The sequence below is a fragment of the Contarinia nasturtii genome, unplaced genomic scaffold, assembly GCF_009176525.2.
Source record: "Contarinia nasturtii isolate CC-2019 unplaced genomic scaffold, AAFC_CNas_1.1 Cnas_scaffold_1037, whole genome shotgun sequence".
NCBI classification, from domain to species: domain Eukaryota; kingdom Metazoa; phylum Arthropoda; class Insecta; order Diptera; family Cecidomyiidae; genus Contarinia; species Contarinia nasturtii.
In genome coordinates, this window is record NW_022198383.1 from 1,531,246 (window position 1) to 1,541,998 (window position 10,753).

The 10,753-nt window shown below is 36.4% G+C and overlaps 2 protein-coding genes across 2 annotated transcripts in view; both read right to left on the reverse strand.

The window, feature by feature from the left end:
- The window catches only part of LOC116343659, a 7,582-nt gene extending 6,310 nt beyond the window's left edge, over window positions 1–1,272 (reverse strand). The window contains exons 1-7 of the mRNA XM_031771864.1: window positions 1,147–1,272; window positions 948–1,086; window positions 760–834; window positions 661–678; window positions 333–515; window positions 208–261; window positions 57–139 (exon numbers count right to left, since the gene is read on the reverse strand). Of these exons, the coding sequence (XP_031627724.1) occupies window positions 57–139; window positions 208–261; window positions 333–515; window positions 661–678; window positions 760–834; window positions 948–1,086; window positions 1,147–1,203 (609 nt within the window). The 5' untranslated portion in view covers window positions 1,204–1,272. The remainder of the gene's footprint in view (window positions 1–56; window positions 140–207; window positions 262–332; window positions 516–660; window positions 679–759; window positions 835–947; window positions 1,087–1,146) is intronic.
- Window positions 1,273–3,427: 2,155 nt separating this feature from the next.
- On the reverse strand, window positions 3,428–10,475 carry LOC116344424 (fatty acid synthase-like). The gene is made up of 6 exons (XM_031772952.1): window positions 8,549–10,475; window positions 8,353–8,489; window positions 7,774–8,285; window positions 7,517–7,659; window positions 5,493–7,433; window positions 3,428–5,410 (listed from the first exon to the last, which is right to left on the reverse strand). The coding sequence occupies exons 1-6, from the start codon at window positions 10,380–10,382 to the stop codon at window positions 3,672–3,674; spliced, it is 6,306 nt and encodes a 2,101-aa protein (XP_031628812.1). The 5' UTR covers window positions 10,383–10,475; the 3' UTR covers window positions 3,428–3,671.
- Between the last annotated feature and the right edge of the window lie 278 nt (window positions 10,476–10,753).

Genomic DNA, 10,753 nt, shown 5'->3' on the forward strand with positions numbered 1-10,753 from the left:
GATTTTTTACTGCATCAAATCAATACTATAAATAAAACAAATAAATGTGAACTTACTGCCACCGCATTTACACTTTCCATTGATCTTGGAACGAGTGGATGATTGTATTTCAGAAGAACGGGAGTAGTCATTAAATGAGCTGAAGTTCAGTCAATTTTAAGTTGAATAAAGGAAAAGGGAAAAAAGGTTACACAAAATACAACTTACCAATGGCAATTTTGTCATTATATTGTGGCAGTTCAGAAAGCATAACGTAAAACACTGAAGATCAATTAATTTTATGTTAAATGAAGGTAAATGAAAGAAATATTATTTAAAATGCAACTTTGTACCTGTAACACCCTGGGAATGACCCACATACGAGAGTTTTGTTTTATTCGTTTGTTCCAAAATATAATCAATCATTGCGGGTATATCAAAAACACCAATCTCGTGCCAGCTAAAATTCCAAAATGTTGGATCATTTGGATGCTTAGTTATATGACGTCTGGAAAATGTGTTGCCTCTTGCATTTCCTATTGGAAAATATTAATAAAACAATACCTTTTTTCCATTATAAGTCTCTAATTATTTAAAATAACACTTGTAAATAGAATATTCAATATCACATCGGTTTTTTGAACATTAAATACGTTATTTTGGTGAGTCAATTTTACAAACCAATCCAAACATCGAATCCTAAATAAAAAGAATTAAAAAACATTTTATACATTTATAACAATTGAAAATTGTGTTTGGACTTGGACAGTCCACTTGTACCTGCGTCAGCAAACTTATAAGCAGATGAGATGTTGCGTCCCAGTGCTAAAAATACTGGCGCCGCACTAGTTAATCCTACATTTTTTATAATTAGAAAAAAGAAATTCGTTCACACAATCATAATAGTGTCAAACAAGCCCACGACAGCCCAATATTTTTTTTCACTTCTTAAGCGATATCGATCGTACCGTGCATTAGTAAAATAACTTTTTGATTGTCTCGTCTTGCATTCACGTTGGGGATTCGATACACACTTAGAATATAACCGTCTTTTGTTTGTACTGTATGTTTTTCTGCTGGATAATTCTCAGCTTGAATCATATCCATCTGTGGCGAAAAACCAAAAAATGAACACTATCCATAATGCAGAATGTACCATATACTTACAACAGGATCAGCATGGCTGAATGATATCGAAATTAATATTAGAACAAACAGATACATTTTGTTTCGTTTCAAACAGTATTTTACACGATCTTAACACATTTATTGATACATTGTCTTGCCTCTACGTTTTGTATTCAAATGAAGCAAATTGTTTATAAGTCAATCGGTTTTATACGTAAAATGTCTTCTAGTGAGGATAACTAATTGTTGCTTGGTGCAGAATTGTTAATTATAGCTCATCATAATCATTTCATTTGCACTTCCATTAAAAACAACATTAATGAGTCAAATAATAGACGTATTCTTCTGATTTCCTCGGGCGATCACTGCAAAACGCCCGCATTTTAATAGATGGAAAATTATTCAGCTATCACGATATTTTATTATTTATTATGATCCAGGGGAAGATGAGGTGTTACAATCTGTACTTAGTTTTATTTTAAATTTGCTTGATTGTACACTTGGAATCGTGAATCGTTTATTGTATTCTAATAGCTTCTAATAAGTTTTAATTTCTATTTCGTGCCCTCCCCCTAGTCGATGTTTCTGCTTTTTATCGTGATAGAATTTTGAACAGTTTTTCAATGAAAAGGCGCATATAAATATCAACGCCGCATTTATAAAAAGATATCACGAAATATTGATAAGAAGTGCGTCTAATTATTAAATCTGTGGTCCGGCGAAGTTTAAAATGTGAAAAATTTCTTCAAAAATGACTTCACTAAATGCATATGTTGGAAACGATGAGTTTGTTTGAAAATGAATCTTCTGCATGACAAACTAGATGCTTTCCGAATGAAAACCAATTAACACGCAAAATAAAATGCAAATTCATGACTAGACGAGACAAAATGACTTTTATCATAAAAATTTCATGTTTAGCAGAAGCGAATTTCAGAGTATTGCATGATAGAGTTAATTTTAAGCTTTTTTCGAATAAGAAATATCGCGTGATTGTGAAGCATCATTGTCTAATTAAAATAAGAACCTCCAAACAGTTATAAAGTGTTCAAATTTCATTTTGCAAATATCATAATTTTTAAATTATCACTTTGTTTGATATTTAAACCGTGAAATGTTTCATAATTTTGTAGCTTAAGCATGACTGTGGAGATTATGGTCACAAAGGCGCAGAATCCATTCAATTACAAGTACTCTTTAACAATTATTGAATTTCCTTCTTCGGGTCAAAAGATAAACGACAACCGGAAACTGTAGTCTCGGAATAGAAAAAAAGCATATTGTAATACTAACGAAATTATCTCATTTGGCGTCAAACCGAATGAATATTGCAAGTATAATATCAGTTCAATTTTTTATAAGAAATCAAGAGATTATTCCGAAATAGAATGGAAAATGTTTGGGAAAAAGTTCAAAAGAGCAATGCAAAAGTTTCATGTATACACAATTGGTGGAGGTGTTCAACCAGCTAGATTCGAATAAAACACGATAGGGATATTCGATTATTTATATTATATAATTCATAAGTATCGATTTAAGAATAGTACAATAAACTCGTTGACAATAAACTTTCCGAGATAGTAGATCACATGTTTTTTTTATTTTATTTTAATATATATTGTATTTTGTTAGTTAAGTGGTTATTGCACTCGAAGTCCTAATAGCCCAATGAAAATAGCCAGTCTTTGTAAAATGGTTAACGGCAATTATGAATATCAACCTATAAATAATTGAATCTCAAAGCAAAAATTGAATATGAATGAAATATTACATAAGTTAAAAAACATGTATTCACCTGCTTCAATATTTATTTATTTTCTGAAACAAATCAAATTTAAAATGTACTTGATAGTGAAAAAAAAATTCCGTAAAATAACAAACATTCTTAATATCCAGCGCCAACTTGAACTCGATGTTGGTCGATTGTGGAATCCGTTGACAACATAAGTTGCAATATGTTCACCATATACACATACATTGGACATACGTGCACGTGCAGCATGGTATTACAAATATACATGAAATACGTTACAACAACAAAGCAATGGAAACAAAAACAAAGACCGATTACTTCGGTTTGTTGCATAAGTTATGTAAGTCGCATGCATTGTAATCTCAAGTAGTACACAGACACATATGCTACGCCGAAAATATTATGACCCCAAGTACATTTTTAATCGTTTCGAATTTACACCAAAAATAGATGCGATAAGATAATATAAAAAAGTTCCCATTAAAAATACAAATGAAGTAAAAACAATAAAAATTAATGGTTTTAGTAAACATCCAACATGTTTAGCGCCTTTATGTCACATGTTTGACCCAGTGCAAATATGTTTCTAGTGATTGGTCACGGAATCTATCAGACAATAACTTTGCCAAAAAAAATTAAACCACGGACTTTCTTTTTATTAACGAGTTTATTAAAAATTGTCTAAATGATTCAACAGATGTTTCAATTTATGAATAGCAATGAAAGACAATTTTGAAAAAGCTTTATAGAATACGTTTCAAATTTCAATTTAAAAAAATTAATTTTACACTTGAACATCACTTTCATTAACTTATTTATGGTCGGCCATTTCTTTGAGTTTGCCGAAAGTTAGTTGTAGAACTTCTGCAGCGTTCAATGTAATATTATAATCCCGTTCCAATGCTTGTCTAATTTCGGCACTTATTAATGAGTCCATGCCCAAAGTGGAAAATGTTGTTTGATCTGATACACTTTTCAAATCTTTTATTTCCAAGATGTTGGCAACACAATCGACCAACGACAAATTTCCACTTTCATTTTTATTCTTTCCAGAGATAACCAATGAGGAAAGTACAGCATGAGGTTGGCGCATAAATATATCCAAGGTTTTTAAAACCGAGACCATACGCTGAGGAATGGTGCCTATGATTACAGCATCATTATCGCCCGTATTTTGGATGAACATCCCAGTATCACCGACAGCACCCCACTGGATGGCCTTTCCAGGTAATCCGGCCATTTGACGACTTTCACAAATACGATCCATACCAGAATTGGCCAACCCATAATTTGTTTGTCCATCAATACCACGTCCACTTGATATCGTCGAAAAGCAAACAAAATAATCCAATTTGGGACATAGTTTGCGTGAAACAGCATCCAAACATTTGGTTCCATTTACTTTGGGCATACCAACTGCTTTGAAATCATCTTCTGTTTGCTTTTCAAACAAGTTAACACGCAAAATACCAGCAAGATTGAAAATACCACCAATTTGTCCCAATTTAGTGGCTGCATTGAGTAAATTTTGTGCACCCGCCAATGTTGTCACATCATTTGTATCAACTAAAACGTTAACACCCTTTTCGGTCCAACGACGTATCATTAATGATTGATAACCACTTTTAACGCCGCTACGTGATGTTACTACGAATTTTGATGCACCACGTGCTATCATCCAATTGACTAATTCTAAGCCGATGCCGCCCAAACCACCAACAATGACATAGGTTTTATCACTATAGAAATACGTACGTGGAATTGCAGCAATTAGTTTTGAGGTTGGCTTTTGAACTTCGCGTGATTCTTCATCGCGCACTTTCACCACAACTTTTCCAATGTGTTTACCACTGGCCATAAAACGGAACGCTTGTTCCACTTGATTTTCATTGAAAATGGTTGTTGGCAGTGGACGAACGGCGCCATTTTTAATACCTTCAGCAACCAAAGTGACAACTAACTCCTTTTCTTTGTCATCACTAGCCATAATTCTATCCAATAAAATACCATGAAATGATGTGTTCTTCAAGAACACAGACATTCCTAGCGGCGAATTGTTGTGCATATCAACTTTTCCGATTTCCAAGAAACGTCCATCGAGACCCAAGCACCGTATTGAAGCTTGCAGCATATTGTCGGCAAGTGAATTTAAAACCAAGTCAACTCCCTTCCCTTTGGTGGCACGCATGATAAATTGTTCGAATGATGTGTCACGCGAGTTACCAATGTGAGCATCACTCAATTGAGGGAAGGTCTTTTTCAAGAATTCACGCTTCTCTTTGCTACCAACTGTTGTGTAAACGGTCAATCCATGATGTAGAGCAACATTGATTGCTGCTTGTCCCACTCCACCGCTACCAGCATGAATTAAAATCGATTCGCCCTTTTTCATTTGACCGCGGACGACCAAAGCATAATAGACCGTTGAATAAACACACGGAACAGTTGACGCTTCTTCCATGCTCCAGTTGTCGGGAATTTCCCACATCATATTTCGTTGAGCAACACAAGTTGTTGCAAGTGCTTTTGCTTGAACCATGGCCATTATACCTGATATTGGAAACATGTGTATCTCATTATTAATATATATGTTATTATTTATTTTTATTGGTGAAAATGAAAAAAATCTTACGTTTTCCGTTTGAGTCACGTCCAGCAAATTCCATGCCCAATACACAATCCTGAGTCGGTAAATCACCTGGCAGGGCATCGGCCGCCAATCTTCCTGTGCTCAACATAACGTCACGGAAATTGATTGGTGCATAGTAAACGGAGCACAATTCATTTTTTTTATCTAACGGATCAATCATTTGATGTGTCAATGGGCTTTCAATCCATGATAAGCTTGATAAATCTCCCTTGATCAAAGCATTCACGTAAGCATGCTCGACGGGGACTTTCGAAACTTCATCCAATTTCAAATGTCTGAATGTTCCCCAACCGCCATTCTTATACACATTGATGATCAAATCTTTGCTCAATTGATTGGCATACATTTTGCTGGTGAATGAAAACTGCTCAACCTTTGCATCTTGTACGAATATCAAACGAGCAAATTTTCCACCGTTTTCATATTTGAGGCAGTTCATAAAACCAACGGCGCCCAATAGTTCTTCACCGTGTCCAACAATGTACACATAAGTGTTATCTCTTTCAGCATTCGCCAAAGCTGTTTGCAATTGTCCAAGGTATGAGTAATTCTTTTCGGTGATCTTGATGACGGTCTTGTTTCGAGTGGCCAAATCGACGATTGGACGCAATAAAATAAAGTATTTGTCGTTAGCACGTTGAACCGAGATAATTGCTAAATTTAAACTGTTGAATAATTTGTTTGCAGTGGCCTCGTCATAACCGACAACATTTTCTTCGAGCAAAATGAAACCACCTTCACGGATTGATGATTTAAGATTATCAATAACAGTTTTAGCGTTAGAACGTGGAACAACATCGTAAGCAATGACTAGATGACAGTTTGATTCAACTGGACCAGTGCTTGGATCTTTGAAAACAACACGAATGCCCGATTCTCCGACGGCTTGTATATACGGTTCAGTTGGTTGATTGGTTACAATAATGACCTCACTACTAAACCTTGGCTCAGATTGCATGATGGTTTGAATGGTTTGTGAAAGGGAATTTTCGGCTGTTTTATTTTCAATAACTTCAGCCACTTTAATTCTCAATGCACCGCCACTGTTTTCAGCTGCCACACGAGTTGAAACAGAAATGGCATGGAAACGTGCACGTTCGGCGTTCTTTGATAAATCTTCATTTGCATTTTGGAATGGTACATACATATATTGTTCTAAGATTGGTGATTGTGTGCCTGGACGTCGAGGTGCCAATGAAGCCTTCAATCCGCGCAATTCAACGCCGCCCGATTTAACGACATTGAGATCTTTGTACATATAAACTGGAACATCAGCTTTGTTTTGTTTGAAATGTTCGACCATTTCCAAGTGTTTGCTTGGATTAAAAACAGCACGTTCTATACGTGTTGGCAAGTAAATTTCACGGTCATTTTTGCCCATAATAATAAATTGCAACATGGTATCGATGAAAGTGACCCAATTGTTTTGCCATTGCAATTTACCAGTAGTGGCTTTCGAATTGGATTCCTTGATGCCACAGAATTCACCACTATAATCGTAACCACGAATATGCAACTCCTTGTAGACATCGTTGAGTTTCAATGTCAGACCTGATTTGTCTTGTTCAAGTGGCTCCAATGGCAATTCCTCGGATTCAATATCTTCGGGTACATAGATTTTACCAGATACAGCCAATGAACCTCCTTCACAAATTTCAAAACGATTGGTTCCATCGAAGAATTTGATGCCGAGTTTGACGGAGCCGTCCTTTCGCAAAATGGTAGCACGGTGGAAAACAACATCTTCGAAAACAACTGGTGTCTGTTCGAACATGCTGTTCTTTATTTTTGCGAATGTACGCCACGCCAATGTCATATAACCAGTAGCTGGGAACAAAATACGACCATCTATTGCATGACCAGCCAAATATGTGTCTTCGTCTTTGGAAAGGTTTACCTCAATAATTGTTTCACCGGAGGTTACTGAGAAAAGAGACATTTTCAAATGATCAACTTCTTTTATTTTGTCAATTTTCTTGTGGATTTTTTTTTAATTCTGAACTTACGATTTCCGAGTTTTGGAACAATAAAGCGCTGTGAGTGATCCCATCCAACTGTCGAATTTAACATAGCTGTTCCACGACCAACTGGGTATGAAAGAGGGGCATACAATTTCAAGACCTGTGGTTGAGCACCAGCGGCATATAATCTGAATTAAATAAAAAAGAATCATCATAAAATATGTTTGTTTGATTTTTTTTATCCCTTAAATCTCTACAGAAAAAAAATACTATATATTTTCACATCTATGGAATCAACCTACTTTCCGATGTTTTGCAAGAAGAAACAAAGATTATTTTCGTGTCCGCTTTTGATCAAGCTCAACTTGATGGTTTCGCTGTCCAATGATCTCCTCAAAATGGCTTGCAATAAACCAGTTGGGGCTATTTCGATGCAGATAGCATTTTTTGGAATCTTTTGAAGGGCTTCGTGGAACAAAACTGGAGACAAAAAGTTGTTTACGTGATAGTCCGATGAGCTTTTTTGAGCCATGGCTGATGTCCAATCTTCTTCACGTAAACTGGTACTGATCCAACGAGACGAACGGGGCTTTGGATTTGGAATGATACGTTTTAATGATTTATTCATTTTTGGTCCAGCATCAGCAATGTATTTGCTGTGGAAGGCATAGCCTGATGAGTTGACCTCCTTAGCAAATACACCATCTTTTTTGAGTTCATCGAGGAATTTTATGATCGATTCTGGTGATCCTGAAATGGTGACATTGCTAGTGCTGTTATGACATGCGGCAACGATATCGGCTGGAGCACGTGCCTATGATAAACAAAAACAGAATTCCATTGAAAATCATTTTTCTCAAAAATTGAATAAAAAGTCTTACCTTTGTTTCTTCCCAAGTTAAACCAATCGAAGCCATCATACCCTTTTTCAAGTTTGTTTCCAATATGCTACGTCCTCTCCAATATGCAGCCAAAACGGTTTGTTCTGGTGTAAAGCAACCGTCCGCATAAGCACAACCTAAACGCAAATAATTCGGTTAATAAATAGCTATTATTAAGAGTTGTGATTATTTTTACCTAATTCACCGGTCGAATGTCCGATGATTCCATTCGGTGTGATTTCCAAGTGGGTTAAGACATCGGTGAGAGCAACTTGAATAGCAGCTATCGAAACGAATGAATTCAAAATATCATCGAATGCCGATTCATCACTTTCCATGAGAACTTTAACCAAATCAAAGCCCTCTGGACGCAAAGCATCTGCACAACGATTGATGCTGTTACGGAACACTTCCAAATGCATCAAATCCTTAGCCATGCCACTCCATTGAGATCCAAGTCCAGAGTAAATATACCAGACCGGGCGTTTGTCGTCGACCAATTCATTCACTTCGCGAACGGTCGTAATGTCACAATCAACAACAGCATAACCACGTGAGTAATGCAATGGAATGTTCTTTGAGTGGATTTTATTGACTAATCCGATGAATTCATCGTCAGTTTTGTTTTTTTCAATTTCATCCAGAAGCAAGTCGACAGCATCACTGGTACGACCGGAGAGTACAGCCAAACGTGGAATTGTATTTCTTGGTGTTAATACTTTTCGTTTTGTATTCGATCGAAGGATGAGATGGCCATTAGTGCCACCAAAACCGAATGAATTCAATGCGGCGATTCCACCGCTCCATGCTGTGTTTCGGTCGACAACTTTAAGGCGGCCATCAATAATACCTTGTAAATCGGGATTTGGTGATTTATAGTGCAAGTTCCCCGGAATAATACCGGTTTCCATTGCCAAAAGAACTTTAGCAATCGAACATACACCAGAAGCTGATTCAGCATGTCCCATATTTGATTTTACAGCGCCCATGAGCAATGGCGTTTTACGATTTTTGCAGAAAAAGTCAGTGATTGAATTCACTTCTTGTGTGTCACCGACTTTTGTACCAGTGCCATGTGCTTCAACATACACAACATCATTCGGATGCAATCCAATTTCGTTGTAAGTTTCACGCATCAATCGAGTTTGCATGTTACCAATGGGAAATGTGATGCCCTCCTCTTTGAAACCATCGGTATTTGTGCGAACATTCAAAATTGATGCATAAATACGACGAGCTTGGCTTTCCTTTTGCAAAAAGATAACCACACAACCATCAGATCGTACATAACCAGCTCCACTTTCGTCGAATGATTTGCATTTTCCATCGGCGCCCAACATACCCAAGTGTTTGAACTGCAATGACATCGTTGGCCTTAGAATAAGACCAGTTCCGGCCACAATAGCAGAATCACATTCGCCAGATTTTAAATGGGAGAACGCTAGTGACAATGCATAAAATGAGCTTGAGCAAGCGGTATCAATCGCACAACTTGGTCCTTTGAAATCAAAACTGTACGAAATTCGATTGGCACACATAGCCCGAGCGCAACCAGTTACACCATAACCATTAGCCGGATCGGGATTTCCGCACCAATACTGTTCAACTTCGGCGCTTTGAACACCAACGTACACACCAGTACGGCTGCCACGCAATTCATTCGGATTGACACCGGCATCAATGATCGCTTCGTGTGTTAATTCGAGCAACATTCTTATTTGTGGGTCCATGCATTCGGCTTGTTTTTGATGCACACCGAAATATTGTTGATCGAAACTTTCCATATCTTCATCCTTCATTTTACCAATTCGTGTTGGTAAATCGTACAAACCATTTGGCCAACGACGAGGATCATCATTTACCATGTCAACTCCATTGAATAAATTCTCTTTGAATTCTTGGATATTTGAACTTTCTGGTAACCGTCCGGAGAAACCAGAGATCACAATTTCATCGGGTAATTTTTTATAATTGTATTGAGGGTTTTCCATGTCCATTGGAATCTCGGTGTGTTCTCCTAAGGCAGGCATTTTTCTTTTAAACTTTGAATAAAACTTGTTTTTTGCCGATTTTTTATTTAATTTTTTGGTTTTTTTAAGTTTTCACAGAAAATGAAAATGATTTTTCACTGTTTTTTTTTTTCAAGATTTAAAAGATATTTTCTAATATTTTGATTAAAATGTTTTTGTATGAATACTTTCATTAATTTATCACGTACTAGACACTTTACGTAGCTGAAGAAGTATATATACGCTTTTTTTTCGGTTATAAAAGAACAAATATAATGTCTTTTACTGCGTCAATTGTCTGATTTTTATGATTTATTATTACGTCTGATTGCCGAAATCTGTGTTAACCAACGAATCTTCTTCGATCAAAATACATTAATGATCCCATCCAA

What these genes read in the sequence shown, in the direction of transcription:
- LOC116344424 (XM_031772952.1), bottom strand. Translation starts at nt 10,382, where the DNA reads ATGCCTGCCTTAGGAGAACACACCGAGATTCCAATGGACATGGAAAAC. An exon ending in TGTTCCAAAACTCGGAAATC is followed by an intron (nt 7,434 to 7,516) that starts GTAAGTTCAGAA and finishes CTCTTTTCTCAG; the next exon opens with TAACCTCCGGTGAAACAATT. An exon ending in ACGTGACTCAAACGGAAAAC is followed by an intron (nt 5,411 to 5,492) that starts GTAAGATTTTTT and finishes TTCCAATATCAG; the next exon opens with GTATAATGGCCATGGTTCAA.